Consider the following 19,767-nt stretch of genomic DNA (forward strand, 5'->3'; position numbering starts at 1 on the left):
CAGTAAAACATTTCCCACATTCACTGCAGTCATAAGGCCTTTCTCCACTGTGAACTCTCTGATGATATTGGAGGCCACTCCTAGCAACAAAACATTTCCCACATTCACTGCACTCATAAGGCCTTTCTCCACTGTGAACTCTCTGATGATACCAGAGGCTACTCCTGGCAACAAAAGATTTCCCACATTCACTGCACTCATAAGGCTTTTCTCCAGTGTGAACTCTCTGATGTGCAAGGAAATTGGATTTGTGGGCAAAAGATTTTCCACACTGGGTGCATCAATAAGGTTTTTCTCCAGTATGAACTCTCTGATGTTCAATTAAGATGCACTTTTGGATGAAAGATTTAGCACATTCCTTGCATTCATAAGGCTTTTCTCCACTGTGGATTTTCCTATGTGCTCTGAGGTGCTTCCTTAGGCTAAAGGATTTCCCACAGTCACTGCAGTCATAGAGCCTTCCTCCACAGTTAACTCTCTGATGTCCAAGGAGACCAGATTTGTGGCTAAAATATTTTCCACAATGGCTGCATTCATAAGGCCTTTCTCCAGTGTGAACTGGCTCATGCTGAATAAAGTTACATGTTTGGATGCAGGCTTTCCCACGTTTGCTGCACTCACAAAACCCTTTACTAGTAAGGACTCTCTCATCCTGAACAAGTATTTCTGTGTGACTGGAGGCTTTCTTGCCTTCTCCCCAGCTGTGATGACCTGTTCCACTGTGAAAAACAGCTTCACACTCCTTACTGTTCTGTTTCTTCCTGGTATTAGTGGCCTGTGGCTGAAGTCCCATGTTGGCCATGAAGTTGTTCCCAATCTCCATGTAGGTAGGTAGATTCCCTATTGTGTGGATTGTGCAGCTCTTCCAAAATGAGGGTCTCCCCATGTCATATCACATGGGATTCTCTCTAATATGCGGCTTCTGGTGCTCTTGAAGGTTTGCAGTGAAATAGAATTGTTTCCTGCATGCCCCACATATGTATGCTTTCTGCCCCCTATTTGTTCCTTGCTCCTCAGCCAAGTGCAAAATGTCTCTCAAGACTGGGGTGCACATCTTACAGGGCTGGGTCTTCTCAGGAGACAAACCTGCCCTGGGGGTCCTCATCTGTGATACTCCTTCTGCAGATATGCTCTGTTCAGAAGGTGTCTCTTCATCCTCAACTCCAGGAAAAGAACCTGCAGGAATTCCCTGGCAGTCCAGTGGTGAGGACTCAGAGCTTTCACTGCTTTAGCCTGGGTTCAATCCCTGGTCAAGGAACCAGGACACTGCAAGCCTGAATCCTTAGCTGCAACTTTGGGGCTACTGGTGTTAGGGCAATAAGGTGTAGGGATGCACTCTGGCTAGCCATAGTAACCACAGCACATGACCAAGCAGTTGAAGAAGAAAGCAGTATCCATGGTCCAGATGTGAGAATGACACAGCAGCCCCTAGGGAAAAGGAGAAAGGCAGAACCTAGCTCAGAGGATAGGGGTGGGTGTGAGGGCCTTACCCAGCATGCATACAAGTGCAAAGTTCTCCACCATGACATCAAGGTACAGGTGTATCTGAACCTCATCAAGAAGACACCATTCCTCCCAGGAGAAGTACACGGCCACATCCTCAAAGGTCACACTGCCCTGAGGTGGGTCGGTCAGCGCAGGCGCCACCATCAGATCCTTTGCACGGAGCGGCGACAGTCCAGCAACCGGATCAGACTCGGCATGGATACTCCCCACCTATTCAATAATTTATATCTATGTAGACTCCTAGATATTTAATTTATACTTTAGGTTGTACTTCAGTAAGACTTTATTTTATTGTTCAAATTGTTCCAGCTTGTCCTATGGGAGCTCTTTCAGTTTGCTCCTGTGTTTCTTTGACATACCCCTATTGTTGACTTCTGTCTGTTTTGTCCACTTTCTTACTTTCTGGTGTACAAGATGCCCCAGGCTCGCCTTGTATATTTCCTTCCTTGGTCCTAGAGTCAACCATTTCTCCCTGGAGCGCTTGTTGCTTTTTGGAGAATGATATTAGAAACCAAGATCTGGGCACCAGATGTGTTCCCTGCTACTGCAGTGTCATTGCTTCTAGGCCCTCTCAGCTGACACAGCAAGAAAATATATGTGTATATATGCATGTCTGTAAATACTTCTATGTGTAACCATCTGTATGTATATTAAGTTAAACATGAGTTCATACCAATATCTCTGACAATAATCCATTACCACATGGCTTACTCTAGCCTATTCCCTTTACTTACCTGAAAACTCTCATTCCAACAGTGAGAAACCTGACTCCCACCATCTGCCATCCATTTACTTAATTATTCCATTCTGTACACACATATAATGGTATTAGAATTGTTAACCTGTACCTGTGTAGGAAACAACTTTATCAGCTAAAGCGCAGTACTTCTGTACAGCTTCTTTTGCCTTTACTTTTACAGACTCCACTCATTTGCCAAGTGACTTAGGTCAGCACCTTTTCTCTCACCCCCTTCATTGCAGTTGTTTCATATATTTGTAATATAGTTAAATTGTTTACTCACATTCTGCATTCCATCCTGGGTTTTTCCCCACTTCCTAAATGATTTTTTAATATATTTGGACACATTAAAGTTGTATTGTAAAGTTCAGTAGATTTGAAATATGCAGAGCCTCATGTATCCACAATGACAGTATCATACAGACTAGTTTCACTGCCCTAAACAATTCCATGTGCTTCACCAATTCAGTACCCCCATCCCAAGCTCCTGGTGGTCATTGATGTTCTCATTCTCTCTATAATTTTGCTTTTTTCCAGAATATCATATAATTGAAGTCATATAGTATGTAGCTTTTTCAGGCTGGCTTTTTATTTATCAATATGTATTTAAGATTCCTCCATGTCTTTTTATGGCTTGACAACTCATTTCTTTTTATTGCTGGGTAATATTCCATTGTAGGGATACACCAAAGTTTGTTTATCCATTCACATACTGAAGGACATCTTGGTTGCTTTCAGCTTTTGGTGGTTATGAATAAAGCACCATTTGTATGCCGGCTTTTATGGACATAGTTTTCAAATCTGTTGGGTAAATAGCTAGGAGTGTGATTGCCGCACTATGTGGTAAAACTATGTTTACTTTATAAGAAATTGCCAAACTGTCTTCCAAAGTGTCTGGACCATTTTGTATTCTCTCCAGGACATAACTTAAAAAAATTTTTAATTGCAAAAATAAATGTTGGCATCAAATGAAAATTCTTTAGTAGCCAAACAAACAACCTAGCAGACCAAACAAAACAAATCAGGGAGCTGTATCTTCCCTACAGGTAGGTAGTTAATAACATTTCTAGGTGTTAGATCAACACTGTCCAATAGAACTTTATGTGCTGGTGGAAATGCTCTGTATCCTTTGTGTCCAATTCAGTAGCAACTTGCCGCATTTCCAGTGGCTACTGAGTATTTAAAATGTGGCTTGTATGACTGAGGAACTGAATTTTAAATTTTATTTTATTTTAATTTAAGCAGTCACAGGCAATTAATGGACATCTTATCGGATGGTACAGTTCTGGGCCACTCTAAGGATTTTGGCTTGTACTTGAGTGAAATGGGATGCCATGAAGGATTTTGCACAGGGAAGAGGAATGATCTGACTTACATTTTTAAGTTATAACCTCAGATTCTGTATTAGGAATAGACAGAAGGGGAGCAAGGGCAGAGGCAGAGAGATCTGTTGGAAGGCTACTACAATAAACTGGAAGAGATGACAGTGGTTTGGGCCAGGGTGATGGCAGTGGGGGTGGAGAGATGTGGTCAGATTCTGGATGTATTTTGAAGTTAAGGCCTATGCAAGGTAAATATTTGCCAAACACACACTGTATTTTTGACAAAGGTCATGGAATGAAAGTTCTTATTTGTTTGCAGTCTCATTTCTATTAGATCTGCTTGCATTTTCTTTAAGCCACTGAGCCTTCCTGCTCCAGAGGTACCATGTTAAAATCTCAGTGGGTTTCTTACTGGTTTCCTTTCTCCTATTTTAAAGAGAATGATGAGGTATCTTATCTTCAAGCTATCACTGTAAGCATAAGGCTAGAATGAAGGAAGATGCACTGTTGGTTATCTTAATTTAAAAATTATTTTTGACGCATCCACTATGAGCTTGCATAAAAATAATTTCCGCCATGGTCTTGGGTCATATGTGGGTGGGGAGGAGGAAGGGGCCTGGCTGGGTTTCTATCGGGATCATATGTCAGCATTATAGGAATTCTAGAACCCAGCGCTGTCCACTAGAAATATAACGTGAGCCACGTATGTAATATAAAATTTTCTGTTAAAATTTTAACATGGTAAAAAGCATAAAAAGAAACAGGTGGAATTAATTTTAAGAATGTATTTTATTTAATCCAACAGATCCAAAATATGATTTCAACAGGTAATCAATATAAAAAATTATTAACGAGATGTTTTGCATTCTCTTCTCTCTGTACTAAGTCTTCACAGTCTGGAGTGTATTTTACACTTACAGCACATCTCAGTTCGGACTAGCTGCATTGTCAGTGGCTACCAAATTAGATAGCACAGCTGTAAACGTCTGCTGTTACGTTCAGATTGGGCGGGGGGCATGGTGGGGGAATTAAATTCCTAACTCTCATCATTGACGTCACAGATACTATTGGGGAATTAATTAAATATTAATATTGTATGATGTAATATTAAGATTGTATTGTATGACTATTGTATGATGTGACTGGTGGGCAGTTTCGTAAAAACAAATGAAAAATTAAAATGTACACCATATCTACCAAACTCAGACTGGAGTTGTCAGTCCATGATATTTCTACTAGTGTTCTAGAAACCTTTACAGAAATAAATTGCTCCTTAAGAAAATCGAGGCATCTCCTTTTGGCCACCAGGAAGGGTTCATTTTGAATAAAGTGCTGGAGAGAGACTTGCCCTAAGAGGAGGCTTTGGTATCTCACCAGCCCTGAATTTCAGCCGCTTTGCCTTAACCGTGTGTTTTCTGGATCTTTCAGCTGAGGCGGGTGTTTGGAAATTGCCTGCCACCCTTTCCACCAAAGTACTATCTCTCAATGACCGCATCTATGGCTGATGAGAGAAGGGACCAGTTGGAACAGTATTTGCAAAATGGTATGTATTTGGATTTTTTAAAACAGATTTATCGAGATGTGAAAGTCACCCATTTTATATGTTTACTCAGTGATTTTTAGTTTATTTACAGGATTGTGCAACCATCACCATAATCTAATCTGAGAACATTTTTACCACCCCAAAAAGAAATTTTATACCTATTATCAGTCAATCCCTGTTTCTCTCCTCCACCAGCCCCTGTGATTATACACTAATTTATGCCTTTATACATTTGCCTGCTCTGTATATTTCATGTAAATGGAGTCATAAAATATGTGGTCTTTGTATTTGGTTTAAAAATGCTTTGTTTAGATTCACCACCCCGCAGACCCTGCCCCCGGGGGCTCTGTGTTGGCTTTGATTGTAGAAGTCAAAGAAATATGTCTGGATTAAGACTGAACAAACAAATAAAATGAACTGCTTACATGAAAGCTCTCAGGAGATAGCGGAGATGTTTACTGGCAGTGCCAGAGTTGGTTATTCCATCTCTGTCTTCCCCAGGAGCCATGCTAAGGCACCAGGGATACTCGGAGGTCTGCTCTGGCCCTGTGAGGCTGGCGATACAGAGGTCCTGGCCCACTGCTGGGTTCCTGAAAAGTGTTGTGCACAACAGGACTGAGCTCTCACAAAGAAAAGGGGGTGGGGAGAAATAGAAACATTGGCATTCAAATATTTAAAGGTTTAAAAAGCGGGAAATGGTATAGACATAAAATGTTTTAAAAATATAACCCGTCCAAGAGTATAAAATGAAAGGTACATTCCCTTCCACCTCAGATCCCCAAGCCTCTAGAAAAAGAACACTATTACAAGTGGCTTGTGTATTTCTCAGAAACGATCATGTGTATTCTAGTGTGTGGGTACATCCCTGTTGGCTAAACACAAATTGAAACTTACCTTATACACATTTCTGTATCTGAGTATTTGAAACTTTTTATTCTGAAAGAATTTCTGATTTACAGAAAAGTTGCAAAATTGATGCAAAATTTTCTGTATTCTCTTTACCCAGATTTCCCAAATGTTAACATTTTATATTTGCTTTATCATTCTCTCTCACTTTCCCATGTCTCTGTTTGTATTATGAATGTGTGCACACATATATATTATATATAATTTTTTGAGATGCTTGTTTTGCATATACAAGCCAGTTTACCCTTAAATACATCTATGTGTATTTCCTAAGATCGAGGACAACTCTTCAGTAACTACTGTATAGTTATCAAAATCAGGCAATTAGCATTGATATAATAATGCTATCTAATATAGAGACCTTATTCAAACTTCACCAACTACCCCACTAATGTCCTTCATAACAAAAGAAAAAAAGCTTTTTCTTCTATATGCTATTTTATTCCTTTTAAAATATTACTCTTACGGGTCATTCTAGGTGAGAGATTATAGATTTACCTCATTATTTCTCAGGGCTGCACATATTTTTTTTAAACATAGTAAATAGTAATTCTAGAAGTCATCTATTTTCCATTCATCTTTTGTAGTGGAGACTATACCTCTTTTAGACCTGTTAAATAAACGCTTTCAAGCTCAAAATGTAATATCTTTTGAATTTTCATTCCTTCTTGGTTTGTGTTCTCATATCTTCATGAAATACTCCTTTTAACAGCTGGCCTTTTCACAAATGATCACACTGCTTAAAGGGTCACTTCTCCAGGCCTGGCCTTTATCTGTAGTCAGGATGCTTCGTGAATCCTCTTGGAAGGTAAAGGAAGGAGACAGTGCAGCACTGTGAACACAGGCTCTATTCAGACCTAGAGTCAAGTCCCAGGTTTGCACCTCACTGGCTGTGTGACCTGGGGCAAGACACTTACCTTCTCTGAGCTTCAGTGTCTTTATCTGTAAAATGGAGATACTATTTACTTCAGGTAATCTTTTGTTGTGCAGATTAAGTGAGCTAAAATATACCAAGTGCTTTGCGTAGTACCTGGTACTTAACAGTTGTACAGTAAATACTAGCTGGATGAACACTTTTTCAATAGCTTTCCCCATCCCCAAGGATCCACGCTAATGATTATAATGATTAGTTTGCATACATGGCACACATATTCCAGAAAATAAGACAAGAGCTTCTTCCCCCTTTAGAAAAGAGGGAGTACCTTTTATAAAAAACAGTTTCTCCTGTTACAGAGACACTCTCTCTCTTACTTACTTTATTTTGAAAAACATGGCATCGTTTGGGAAGCACTACCTCAAATGACCTCAGTCAGTGCTAGTTTTGAATGCTGGTAGAAGTTATTTGACAAAATCAGTAAAACAGCACCAAAAAGAAAGACATTTAATACAGATTTAGAAATTGGATAAGTTTAGCTCAAGTGCAGGGTCCAGGAGAGGACTTGTGGGGAGGAAGATAAGAAGTGAGGACGCCGCTGAGAAGCACTTCACGTGTGAGTGTGAGGTCCTCAGGGGAGAGCCTTGGCCCATCTGCTCGGGCCACAGCGCTGGGTATTGGTATCTGGAGCTTTAAAACTAAGGGGCAGATTGCTCTTATAAGTATAGAAGAATGAAATTTTAAATATCTGACAGCCTTATAATTGCTTTTTTTGGGTAACCTCTTGAGAGCTCCCATCGTGAAAAGAGGTCCTCTCAATCAGTGTTTCTTGGTTGATTTAAAATTTTCAAATTACCAAGCATCTTGCTAAAGTGGGAGTCTAGGTCCAAGTTTTTAGATCTTATTGCTACCTCGTATTAACCCCATCATCCTTCTAGTAGGGGCAGCTAGATAGATATTGGGCCAGGGGTGTGCATGAATAAAGTAGGATTCCTGGAAACAGTCAGCTGGATTGGTGTGATGGGTTCATGTTGCCTGCGAGGCTGCCTGGAGGAGGCGGGTTTTGTAGATTTTCTTGAATTTGAGAAGTCACAGGCTCCATCGCCTTCAAGGAGACAGCGGTGCACGGGCAAGGCCTGGAGGGCTTCCTGGAGGACAGAGCAGTTTAACAGAGCAGTCAACCCAGCCCAGTGGTAACCTGGCTCTCTGTCCCTGTTTTTCAGTAACCATGGACCCAAACATGTTGAGAAGTGATGTCTTCGTTGATTTTTTGAAACTGGTGCAGCTGGTAAGCTTGCTTTTCTTGACTAAGGTCATTATTTCACTGCAGAATATGTCTCCGTGTGTGCTTTTCTAGTCATCAGCCCTACAGAGCCTGGATTCAGATAAAATACATTCGTTTGGAGTAACAGGAAAATGGTTCCTATTTTGTTGCTTTGGAAGTTTAGATTCTAGATGGAAAATTAAGTGTGTCACTTGACCTTTTGCTCATTTTATTTAAGCAGATAACTTTTTTCCTGTAGCTTAAGCATTGTGCATCTCAAAACTGGCCATGGAGGAGAGAACCTTTTACCATTAAGGGCCCCCATGACAATTGTGGGACCCTACTTTTGTAGCTGGGACTTCCAAGTGTGCCAAAGTGAAGACCTCAGGACAGCAGTAATAGCCATGCCAGCTATCACTTGTATATTCTCTGCTCCTGACTTTATCGTAAACGGATCATGGAGAAAATTCAGTCTCAACAGAATGACAGACAGCAACTCCCTTTCCTTTGTTGGTCTAAAGAACAACTGACCTCTTGTCCCCTAGAGGCTGGAACTTGGCCAAGTACATTTGTTTAGCACAGCACCCATTCAGGTGGTACACATAGGAACATTTTTATGCCTGCATGTACATTCTTTTTTTTTAATATGTAGATTTAATTAATTACTTAATTTTTGGCTGTGTTGGGTCTTCGCTGCTGCGCACGGGCTTTCTCTAGTTGCGGCGAGCGGGGGCTACTCTTCGCTGTGGTGCACAGGCTTCCCATTGCGGTGGCTTCTCTTGTTGCAGAGCACGGGCTCTAGGCGTGCGGGCTCAGTAGTTGTGGCACACGGGCTTCAGTAGCTGTGGCTCGCTGGCTCTAGAGCGCAGGCTCAGTAGTTGTGGTGCACGGGCTTAGTTGCTCTGCAGCACATGGGATCTTCCCGAACCAGGGCTCGAACCCATGTCCCCTGCATTGGCAGGTGGATTCTTAACCACTGCACCACCAGGGAAGCCCTGCGTGTACATTCTTGACTGAATGGAAGAGCTTCAAAAGGATTGAAATTGCACAATGACGTGATATTAGTGAACTGGCTCCTTAGGTCAGGGAGGAATGATACCTTGATCAGACGTGTAAAAACTGGGAGCAAATTTGCATTTACTCAGTTGTTCAAGTGTGTTGACAAACTTACTGGTCCAGCCAACTGAGAAATGCCCCTAGAGTCTCCCCTCCCATTGTATAATTGCTCGTACTTTCACATACACTTAATGGTATGTGTGTATATATATATGTATATGTATATACTTTTCTTTTCTTTGGTAGGTTGTTTTTGAGGCGGTGCTGGTGGTAACATTCCAACAGCACAAAAGGATATATAATGAAAGTAACCTCGCTCCCACCACGGGTCTCCAGGGCCCCCCCTCAGAGACAACTGTTGTTTACAGTTTAATGTATGTCCCTTCTACACATTTCCATGCACATGCAAACATTCATATGTATGCATATCCTTTTTTGCTTTACAGATAAGCACACACTCTGCCCACATTCTGAACCTTGTTTTTCAAAGTTTACATCTTGCAAATCATTCTATGCGAATGCATGGAGGTACAGTCAGCCGTGGTTCTGTCATCTTTGTGTGCATTATGGTTTTTGCTTTCAATGCTTCCTAAAAATCATTCAGAGGGTGGCAGTGTTTTGGAGCTTTGTTTTGAGTGTCTTTTTTTCCTGATAATTTAAAGGAGTTTTTTTTAATGTGTTTTTCTTTCCTCCTTTCTTTCTTTCTTTCTTTTTAATTGGGATATAGTTGTTTTACAGTGTTGTGCTAGTTTCTACTGTACAGCGAATTGAAGTAGAGTTCCCTGTGCTATACAGCAGTTTCTCATTAGTTATCTATTTTACACATATTAGCGTATATATGTCAATCCCCATCTCCCAATCCATCCCACCCCACCTTTCCCCACTTGGTGTCCATACATTTGTTCTCTACATCTGTTTTATTTGATTTTAGTGCTCTCAGTATTTTTTTATCTGTATAACTGCACAGAAACCTTTTGCCCCCGCTGCATTTTGCAGCATCTCTTCCTGCTTCTTCTTCTGAGATTTTCACTTTTGCAATGGCTTTATTTTTCGCTTCTGTTGCTTCCGCGAACTTGGCCAGCTTCCTTTCACATCTATTCGCTTACCTCTTTTTGGAGACCTTGATCTGTTCTTTGAGGTCTGAGTTCAGAGAAGCCTTATTTTGATTAACACAGCCATTGTTTTCATCTCCTTGGTGGCATCACTTTTGGGGGGGATATATTTTTCACCCTTAGTTGGTCATGTTTCTTTCCTCCTTTCTTGCGGGATTTTTGCCTCTCGTTCTCCCAGGTGATCCATCAACTTTGAAAGGGGTGCATTCAGTAAGCCAGCTGGCCCACGGTGTTGGAAGTTGCTGGAGCTGAGCTGGTAGAACCTGTCTGCCGTACTTCTGGATCTTGCCTCTCTGTCTCTGAGGACTTTCTCACTAACACTTTGCCCCAGGCCAGAGCGGCATGTCTGCAGTGACACCCAAACCACAGTTTCTCTTATCAAGATCACATCTTCAACCATCCTGCTGAATAATGAGCCTCAGAACTGGCTTAGTGGTTAGGAGTGCAGGCTCAAAATGAGATGGCCAAGGTTTAAATTTTGGCTGCCCTACTTTGGATTTGTGTTTACTTAGTCTCTTTGTATCTCAGTCTCCCCATCTCTAAAATGGGGAGAATGGCTCCTCTCTTAGTGCTGTTGGGAGGATTAAGTGAGCCAGTGCTCTTAAGGCACTTAAATGTCATCTGGCCAATGTTATAACACTTATGTGGTCCTCCTGCTATTACCAACGCCAGTCCTTTTGCCTCTTCCCAGCCTGCTGAGAGATTGCTTCCGGCAAAGATGGCGGGCCAGCACATCTCTCCCCAGACACTAGGTGGTGTCAAATGGGCCCAGAGTTGTGCTCCAGACCTGCCTAGTGCTTCCTGATGAACTGCTTTAACACAGCTTCTATGTGGCTTGAGTCCTGCCCCCTGCATCTTTGTACCTCTGCTTCCCTCCTCCCTGACCAGACCCAATTTTCACCAGAGACAGCCCCTCTGAAAACCCAGTTGTCCAGGCTTGGGACCATTTTCAACTTCTTCAAAGATGGTGAGGTGTGGGTCTGCCAGACCATTAAAGTAGCCCAAGGAGCAGGGATTGGGAAGTTTCCCCACCTCAATATTATACAGACCCCACCTAAATATTTTCACTGCCTCTGTTAAGCGCCTGTCCTGCAGTTTCCCAGTGGTTATTGCCAAATAATCACACGCTCACGGGCGTGGCTCTCCAGGGCTCAGCAAGTACAAGCCCATATTCCTGTCTCGGGACAAGGACACACTGTGTGAGAAACGTGAATACATGTGACCGCGTAGGAGCCTTCCGAGGAGCCTCTATCAAGGATGGCCAAAGGCAAGCTGCAGTCATCAGACGGGGTTGCCTCTACAGGGCACTCAGTCTGGGCCAGACCCAGTGCTTTCTGTGTGGTATCTCATTTATCCCTCACAACTTGTTGAGGACGGTGCTGTTAGTGTCTCTTTTTCAGGTTAAGTAATTTGTCCAAGGACCCACATCTTCATAAGTGGAAGCCCAGCGAGCCTGGATCCACTGACGTCATGAGATATTTCTAGAGTGGTGGCAGCCCCCCAGCCCCGCCCCCGACTTACCATGCTCTGTGCTTTTGCCCTGCAATTGCCTCTGAGATGAAGGGACTTTTGAAAAGGCAAAACCAAAGTCTTTAGACTAAAGACTTTTTATGTTCCTGGTTCTTAATCTAAAGTGTGGACAGGATGTTTGAGAAAAAGGAGACTAAGAAGGTATTTGGAATGGCTTTTGTATACTTGGGAAGTTAGGGGCAATTTATGTATCTGGAAAGTGTTGCCCACCATAGCTCTGGGGGCTCTAGGAAATGACTGTTTCCCCATTTCCTCTTAAGAATGTTTTCCGTGTCCCTTGGAGTGAAATGATTGGGACCGATTATTAAGTATGACAGAAATTTAGAGGTTGGCGAGTCCAAATATGGATTTTCTTGGATAATAAAGCTCAGGATAAGCACTGTGCCTACCAGACATTCTTCTGCCTCAGAGCAGAATATCAATAAAGCACACTGATGGAGATTCTTTGATAAATTAAACAATTTCTCAGGGTGTTACATTCGATTTGAAAAGAATTAGCACGTTTCAAAATGTGTTAAGGCAGCCCATGGTATTGGAGGATTTCGAGGTTTCTTAAAAATAAATGCATTCCGTTTACTACTGTGAATTGTGTGTTTTAATTCCTGATCTTCCCTAGATCAAGATGAGTTAAGTTTTGTTTTCCTACAATCCGAACCCACCACTTCGGTTTTTTTCCTCTAATTGCGTTTTTGTATGGCTTTTACATTTTATAAATTATATATGTACAAGTAAAATTCAAATATCGCAAATAGAACCACATTCCTCCTTGATCACCACTCCAAATGTTTTATCTGTTGTTCACTTGCTTTTTTCTCATAGTACAAAGGTTTTTCAATGGTTTTTTCTCCTGTTTACCATATTGTTCTAAAAATGTTTATTTTTTTAATCAAAGCAAGATGTGCTGATAGTTTTAAAAGTAAAATAATGCTAGAAAGGATTATACTATAACAATCTCCTGCTTTCCAGAGGCAATGGCTTTCCAATCTTTTAGCTTTTTCTTTAGATATTTAATTATCTAGAGGTTAATGATATACATCTCTTTCCCCTGTTCTTCAATTTGAAGACATTACCCACTGACTGCCTGTTATGGGGGACGAGGATTCAGCTTTCTTTTTTTTTTTTTTTTTGCGGTACGCGGGCCTCTCACTGTTGTGGCCTCTCCCGTTGCGGAGCACAGGCTCCGGATGCGCAGGCTCAGCGGCCATGGCTCACGGGCCCAGCCGCTCCGCGGCATGTGGGATCTTCCCAGACCGGGGCATGAACCCGTTTTGTCCCCTGCATCGGCAGGCGGACTCTCAACCACTGCGCCACCAGGGAAGCCCCCCTTTTGCCTTTTTAAATAAAATCGTCAAGTGTCTGATTTCAGGGCCGTCTATAATCTGACCCACTCTACCAATGCAATCTGCTTCCTCATTTTTCTCCTGCAGAAGAATTTAATATGGATATGCGTTTCTGTTATTTTAACTGTTTATATAAATTAGATATCTATTGGTCTGCAATATAATTTGAGTTGGGAGTTGCACTGAAGTAACAAATTAATGGTAGCTTTTCCTTAAATCATATCCAAAGGCAATGACATCTTTCCGTTCATTTCAAGAGTGTTTTTCCTCGGAGGTAAGAAGTGTTTGTGAGGCCAGATACCTTTAAGACCCTAAGACCTAGGCAAAGGTATACCTAGAAAGGGACTATTTGCAACAGTTGCTCTGGGGAAACCCCTGACCCTTGACTACTCTGCTAGATATGGGGTCTTGGGAGCTCTACTGTTAGCAGTTATCATAACTGCAAGGGAAGTGGGGAAATCTGTCAGAATTCCCCCAGGAAGGTAGAAGTGAAGAAAGTATGGCTGAGGTTGTGTAGGGAGAGCTTAGGGCCTGTGCTATGGTGGCGAGAAACCAGTGCCCCTGACATGCTCTGGGAGGGCTTGGAGTGATTTTCACAGGATCCCGGGAGGTGGGTTGTCCCAGCACTGGATGCTTGAAGGGAAAACCTGGCAGGTGGTTGGTTTAGCATGTGCTGATTTGGAGGCTAGTACTGACAGGGAGAAGCCACAGGACTGTTTGAAAAGTGACCAACACAGTGATCAATAAGTGGCAGATTGACTCAGGCAGACAGACACTTACTGTACATGGAGGGGGCAGCATAACACGGCCCCTTATGCTGGTACTATGGTAGTAACATGGCAGCCATATGACTTATCCAAACTCGGACACTTTTGAGAGTGGGGGCGGCACTCTGAGTGTTATGATACGTTAGTCTGCTCCGGCTGCCATAACTGGGAATCTTAAAGAACAGAAATTCCTAAAACTGTGAGAAATAAATTTCTTCTTTGTGCGTGTGTGCAGAGACAGCAAGCTCTGTGGTGTCTCTTCCTACAAGGAAACTAATCCCATCATGAGGGACACTTAACCCTAATCACTTCCCAAAGGCCCCATCTGCAAACACCATCACATTGGAGGTTAGGGCACGAACCTGAATGGGGGAGGAGGGACACAAACATTCACTCCAAGGCAATGCTGGACCAGCCAGGAGATGAGTCCAACCTAGTTGAACCCAGGCTGTAGAGTCACGAGGAGCTGGCCTTGAATCCTGCCTCTGCCACCAACTAGCAGTGTGTCCTGGAGGAGTAATTTAACCTTTGTAGACTTGTACTTCATCTGAAAAAGGGGGCTTAATAAGTGTATATCCCTCATGGAGTTGTTATGAGAGTTACATGCTCTACTCTCAATATATGTGAAGCAGTTAGCACAGAGCCCAATTATCAGTATCGTGACCTAGCAATATATTTGTATGTAATAAATACATAGATAGTATATTTACTCATAAATGAGATGCTATCTCTGCAAGTTGCCTGTATATGTGGATATAACACATTCACAAACTGCTGTTTTTGTGGACGAACCCTTTGAATTTGGGAAGCAGCAGCGTGTCTCTCCTAAAGTACTTAGGCTCAGAATCATAGACATTTAGTGATTGTAAGTAAGTGGGTTCAGGGCAGGCGTGGTTAAGATGTAAAGTCAAAGCTTGCCCTTGGATAACAAAATTAGGAAAAAATAAGCCTGTTACTAACATGATGGACCTTTTGAGGTACCTGGGCAGTGCGATTGGGTTGCTGGATTTCCCGGTTCCCTACAAAGCCTGGTGCCTAATCCTCTGTGTCTGTGAATGGTAGGGGGTGGTCAGGAGGACTAAGGAGGGCGAGGTGCTGCCTGTTGAGGGGAAAGGGGTCTCACCTGGTCAGCTGACCTGAGTCCCAACCCCATGATCCCCCAATAATCTGCTGACCAGTCATCAGGATCTTCCCTCCCCCAAACCGATACCAGGAAGGAGGTGACCTGGATGTAAATTTTCTGGTCACTAAAAACAGATACTGCCTCTCCCCCCACACCCCCCGCCCCCATCCCCACAAACTGTGTTGCTAATTACTAACATTCTGGCTTATATAGCAGGCTCAGAACACAGAAAATGATCTGAATGGCTCTTTTCTCATTTCTCCCCAGGATGACACATCACTAGTGCCGTTCTAAATGCCTAGGAGAGAAGGGAACGCATTGCATGCAGTGGTTGCGTCAGGGTTTAGTCCATCGTGGAACCTGAGATGAGAACGCTGTGACCGGGATCAGCCTCCCAGAGACAAGCAGCTCTGTGGACTGACAGGGTCCCATTCAGAGGCACTGAGAACAGCCACCCCCAGATACAGCTGCCCTGGAGGCCCGTGTGGGCAGCCACTGGCCCTGCCTCCCCGTCAGGGTCACTCTCTCTAAGGAAACTGAGTGCCAACCTCAGCCTCGTGCCTTCCTGAACTCGGACGGGCTTCCCCTGTCTGTAGCATGTCTCTGACATCCTAGAATGCTCTATCCGAGAGGTTCACAGGTCCCCGGATTCGCAGTCCCCTCTGGCACACACGCATCCCCTCACAGAAGGCCAGAATGCGAAAGTGCAGGCAGGGCTGTGCTGAGCTGGGGCGTTGGCCCCTTAGCTGGGTGCCCATTCACCAGATAGAGACCTGATCCCCACACAGGTCTCAAAGTTTGCAGCTTCAGAGTTTCGCTGCAGCAGAACCATAAATTAGCGCATATTACAAAGTTTTAGGGACGCCTGGCAATATTGAATATGAGAGTTAAAATCTGGGATGGCCAAGAGTCACGTGGATGGTTTTCTCAAAAGCTTTTTCCCTAAGGCAGATGCCTTGTTTATTGGGAAATTATTCAAGCTGCATGTCATTTCTTTGCCTGAGCTCCTCTCCACCCTCTCCTCACCCCCACCCCACCCCCAAAACCAGTCCCCCAAATCTCTGCACTTGGCTTGCATTTGCTTTGGATACCGTATGCCCCAAGGGCCCACAGAGAGGAAGATGACTGTCTCCTGCGTCGATGTGCCCCGCAGAAGGGCGCCAAAGCTCATTGTGCTTCCTTTTGCTTATAGGACACATTTAGCATCACTACTGAGAAAGCGTCCCTGGATATATTTCTGCCCGACGGAAGGAGCATTAAAGTCGAAATTCTAACATCAGATACTGCCGAAAGAGTCCTAGAGGTAAATTCTATCCAAATTCCAGCCCCAGAACTGAATTTAGGAATCATTCTGTTTGAAGGCAGGGACTAGGATACGGTTACCTTCCATAAGCTTCCTGCCTATCATTTTACTCTGGATGACTTATCTGTAGAGATGCTGGCTTCTGCAGACGGACTGATGGAGGAATCTCAGCTACAGCCGATCCCCAGGGTCTGTTTGGGTTTTTGCCCCCTCTGTGGGCATCAACTTTCCAGGTCCTTGCTAAGGCTGTTGTTGGTTCTCTGGAACTCAGCCAGGGATGTGTCCTGCACATATGCCAAGTGCTTTATTACGGGATATCCCTACTCGGGAGCAGGAGGGAGGGTGGAGCCCAGATGAGACTACCCAGGTGGGCTGGTGACAACTTCTGGTAGAGAGTGACAGTGGGGTTGTCAAAGCCAGAAAGAGTGGTCCCTCCTCCCTCACAGGGGAAAACCCCTGAAACCAATGCCCAGCACTTCTAATCCTGGGTCCACAGGGCCAGAACCGAGTTCTGGTCGGTTCTCTGAGGACTCAGAGGACGAGACCCAGAAAGCATCCTTCCTTCTCCAGATGCAGCCATTACCAGCTCTGTCCCTGAGGCCCTTCCTTCCTCGAGCTGGGCTTCAGAGAGGACTCCGTCTTCTCTCGCCCACACACTGCTGTAGGGCCAGCTCCCAGGTCCCTTGCCTTTGGAGGGTTTTAGTTTGTCAACTTAAATAAAAAGGTAAAATGAGGCAGCTCAAAATTGTCAAGAAGATGAGCATGTTCAGGAATAGCAGAGGAATTGCAGCTGGGGACGCGAAAGCTGGAAAGGCTGCCGGCGTGTCCGCTGAGGGTTTGGGGGAGGCTTTATTTATGGGCTGGGAATGTAAAGAAGGGAGAGTTCAGTTAGAGTCTACTAAAATCAAAACAAATGGAGACCAGATTTGAAAATTCCCCCAGCAGACAAAACCGGTCCGGTCACACAAACAAAGCTGAATTCCACTTATTTTGTGAGACCAACCTGACCTGGGTCATATCTTGTTTGGGTCTCTGGAAACCATGAGCAAAATTTCCCAAGGCTGATATGAGGCAACCCCGGACTAACTCTCTATCATTTAAGAAAATTCCAATATTATCTGTTTTCTGTGAATTAGGCATTTACGGGAAATCAGCCTCTCAGTCCTTAAGTCTTGTCTTCCTGAGGCACACTTGTGGGGCTTTCCATCTTATATCCTCCGGTTCCATTTAGATTGAATTTCTTTCACAAATTCTAATCCTCCAGAGAAACATTCAAGGGAGAATAAGAAGTTATAAACAGGAGGAAGTCGGAAAGTTTCTAGGACCTTTCCAAGGACGGACATCTCTTGTGCTAGGGTCCTGGTGTCTGCCACCTTCTGAGCCGATGACCGGAAGTACTCCCTGCTGGGCTCCCAGCTCTTGAGCCTGCCTCTACCCGAGACTGTGGGACCTTCCTCCTGCATTATGGCTCCCCTTCCCAGCCTGGAGATTTGAGCCCACCTACGCCCTCCTGGTTGAGTCCCCAGATTAGGAAATACTCCATCTCTAGATCTTGCTCTGCTCGAGAGTGATTATTTTGCACCTTTCTTCCTACTAAAGTCACTACATACACCCTTTTCTTGGCTCCAGGATTGTGACCTGGTTGCCCGGTATCAGCAGCCACCTGGTTGCTGAGGCCATCCGTTGAGAAGTTACCCTGGGTCCTCCTCCTTCACCCCCCAAATCCGACTGACACTACATCCCAAGTCTCTCTCCTCTTCATCCCCACGCCCCTAGCTGCTCCCAAACTAATCTTCCTGCTTCCAGTCTTGCTAATCTGTACTGATTTCTAGAATGATCTTTCTAGAAATTATCAAGGGCCCTTGATGCTTAACACTTGAGTGGATTTATACCAAGAGACCCCAAAACACGAAACACAGTTCCCTAAATTGCCCTCCCAGGACTTACAAAGTGGGAGATAGACACATAATAGAAAGAGGAGGAGACAGTAATAGCGAGGGTAGGGACCACAAACTCAGGTACCCTGTGGCCAGGCAGGTAGTCAGAGGTGCAGCTGTAGGATATAAGCTCACTTGGAAATGGTTGGGCCTACAGAGAACCGGAGAGCAGCTGCCCTGCCCAAGGACACAATTTTTTTTTTTTTTTTTGTGGTACGCGGGCCTCTCACTACTGAGGACACAATTATTGACATGTTTTACACACACTGGGCTCGCTGGCCAAACTAGACATAACTGTAGCTGAAGTTGGCTGCTGGTGGGAGTATGGGGTCTCCTATCTGCTGGGGTTAGGACAAGTCCCAGATTCAAATTACAGAGCTGCTACATGTGAGTTTGGGTAAGTTATTTAATTTTTTGAAATGATGTCTAAGTAATTATAGCAATAGCTCACAATCCATCAGCAGTGGTGAGTATGGTTCTTCATCATTATTAGTATGATGTTAGAGGGAGTGATGAATAATTATTGAGTAGGGCAGTAAGTCTAGGGTTCCACAGTACCACTTGTTTTGTCCAGTTCCCCTTGTAACTGATAGCAGAAGTCGAATGAGGTACATTAACCTCAGAAAAATGTACTTCCCCTCTTCCATCACACTGGCTCGTGAGAAATTCAAATCCATAGCATGGACATCATTAGCACTGGAGGTAAAATGAAGTAAAGGAGTTTCTGTATAAGGTAAAGCGAGCACTTGGCCAGGCACAGATGTCAATTCTCTTCCAGGGGCTGGGAAATTCTCTAGCTGACATAAAAATGTAACGTACATTTTGTAATTAAAAATTATCGTCCGTATCTTCTCAAGCATACTTGTCACCACATTCACTTTGCTTCTCCAGCCATCCTGATGGGCTCTTTAAGGACCAGCAACAAACTAAAATCTCTTTTTTGCTTTCTGTGCATTTGTGCTAATGTAGTTGTATCGGTGGTGTTCGTGTTTTGAAGCATCATTAACATTTGCTAAGAAGGAAATACTACTGTGTCTCTTTTTGTACTGCTTTCTCGTCCTCGAAAGGTGTCTGTATTTATGTCTTTATAAATTATAGAAAGTGTCTCCGTTCCCACTCCTCTCTCTTCCTTGGCATGTAAGCTCGCTGTTTTCACTGAATGAGTCAGAGAAGAGAGAAATCTAATTTGAGTGGGCATGGGTTCATATCTACTCTAGGAGAAGATGACTTTGCAATCTGTTACCACTGGTGCACACTCAGCCCCACACAGAGGTGCCCTGTGTTTTGGTTCAGGGTTTTGCTTTGTTTTGTTTTTGTTTTTGTTTTGCAAGGGCATGGGGAAGAGAGTAAGGTAGAAAGGAGAATGGGGATAAACATTGAGTAAAAGTTGTGAAAAGTTCCCAGGCTCTTCTTTATTTCCGGAGCTATACTGAGAACACCTACTC

At 43.6% G+C, this 19,767-nt stretch overlaps 1 protein-coding gene across 1 annotated transcript in view; it reads left to right on the forward strand.

Moving 5' to 3' along the window:
- SNX31 (sorting nexin 31) overlaps window positions 1–19,767 on the forward strand; it is a 63,538-nt gene that overhangs the window by 8,817 nt on the left and 34,954 nt on the right. Inside the window, exons 3-5 of the mRNA XM_029222945.1 lie at window positions 4,996–5,110; window positions 8,114–8,178; window positions 16,275–16,385. Coding sequence (XP_029078778.1) covers window positions 4,996–5,110; window positions 8,114–8,178; window positions 16,275–16,385 — 291 coding nt within the window. The remainder of the gene's footprint in view (window positions 1–4,995; window positions 5,111–8,113; window positions 8,179–16,274; window positions 16,386–19,767) is intronic.

This window comes from Monodon monoceros, unplaced genomic scaffold, assembly GCF_005190385.1.
Source record: "Monodon monoceros isolate NGI ecotype Baffin Bay Population unplaced genomic scaffold, NGI_Narwhal_1 Super_Scaffold_14, whole genome shotgun sequence".
NCBI lineage: Eukaryota > Metazoa > Chordata > Mammalia > Artiodactyla > Monodontidae > Monodon > Monodon monoceros.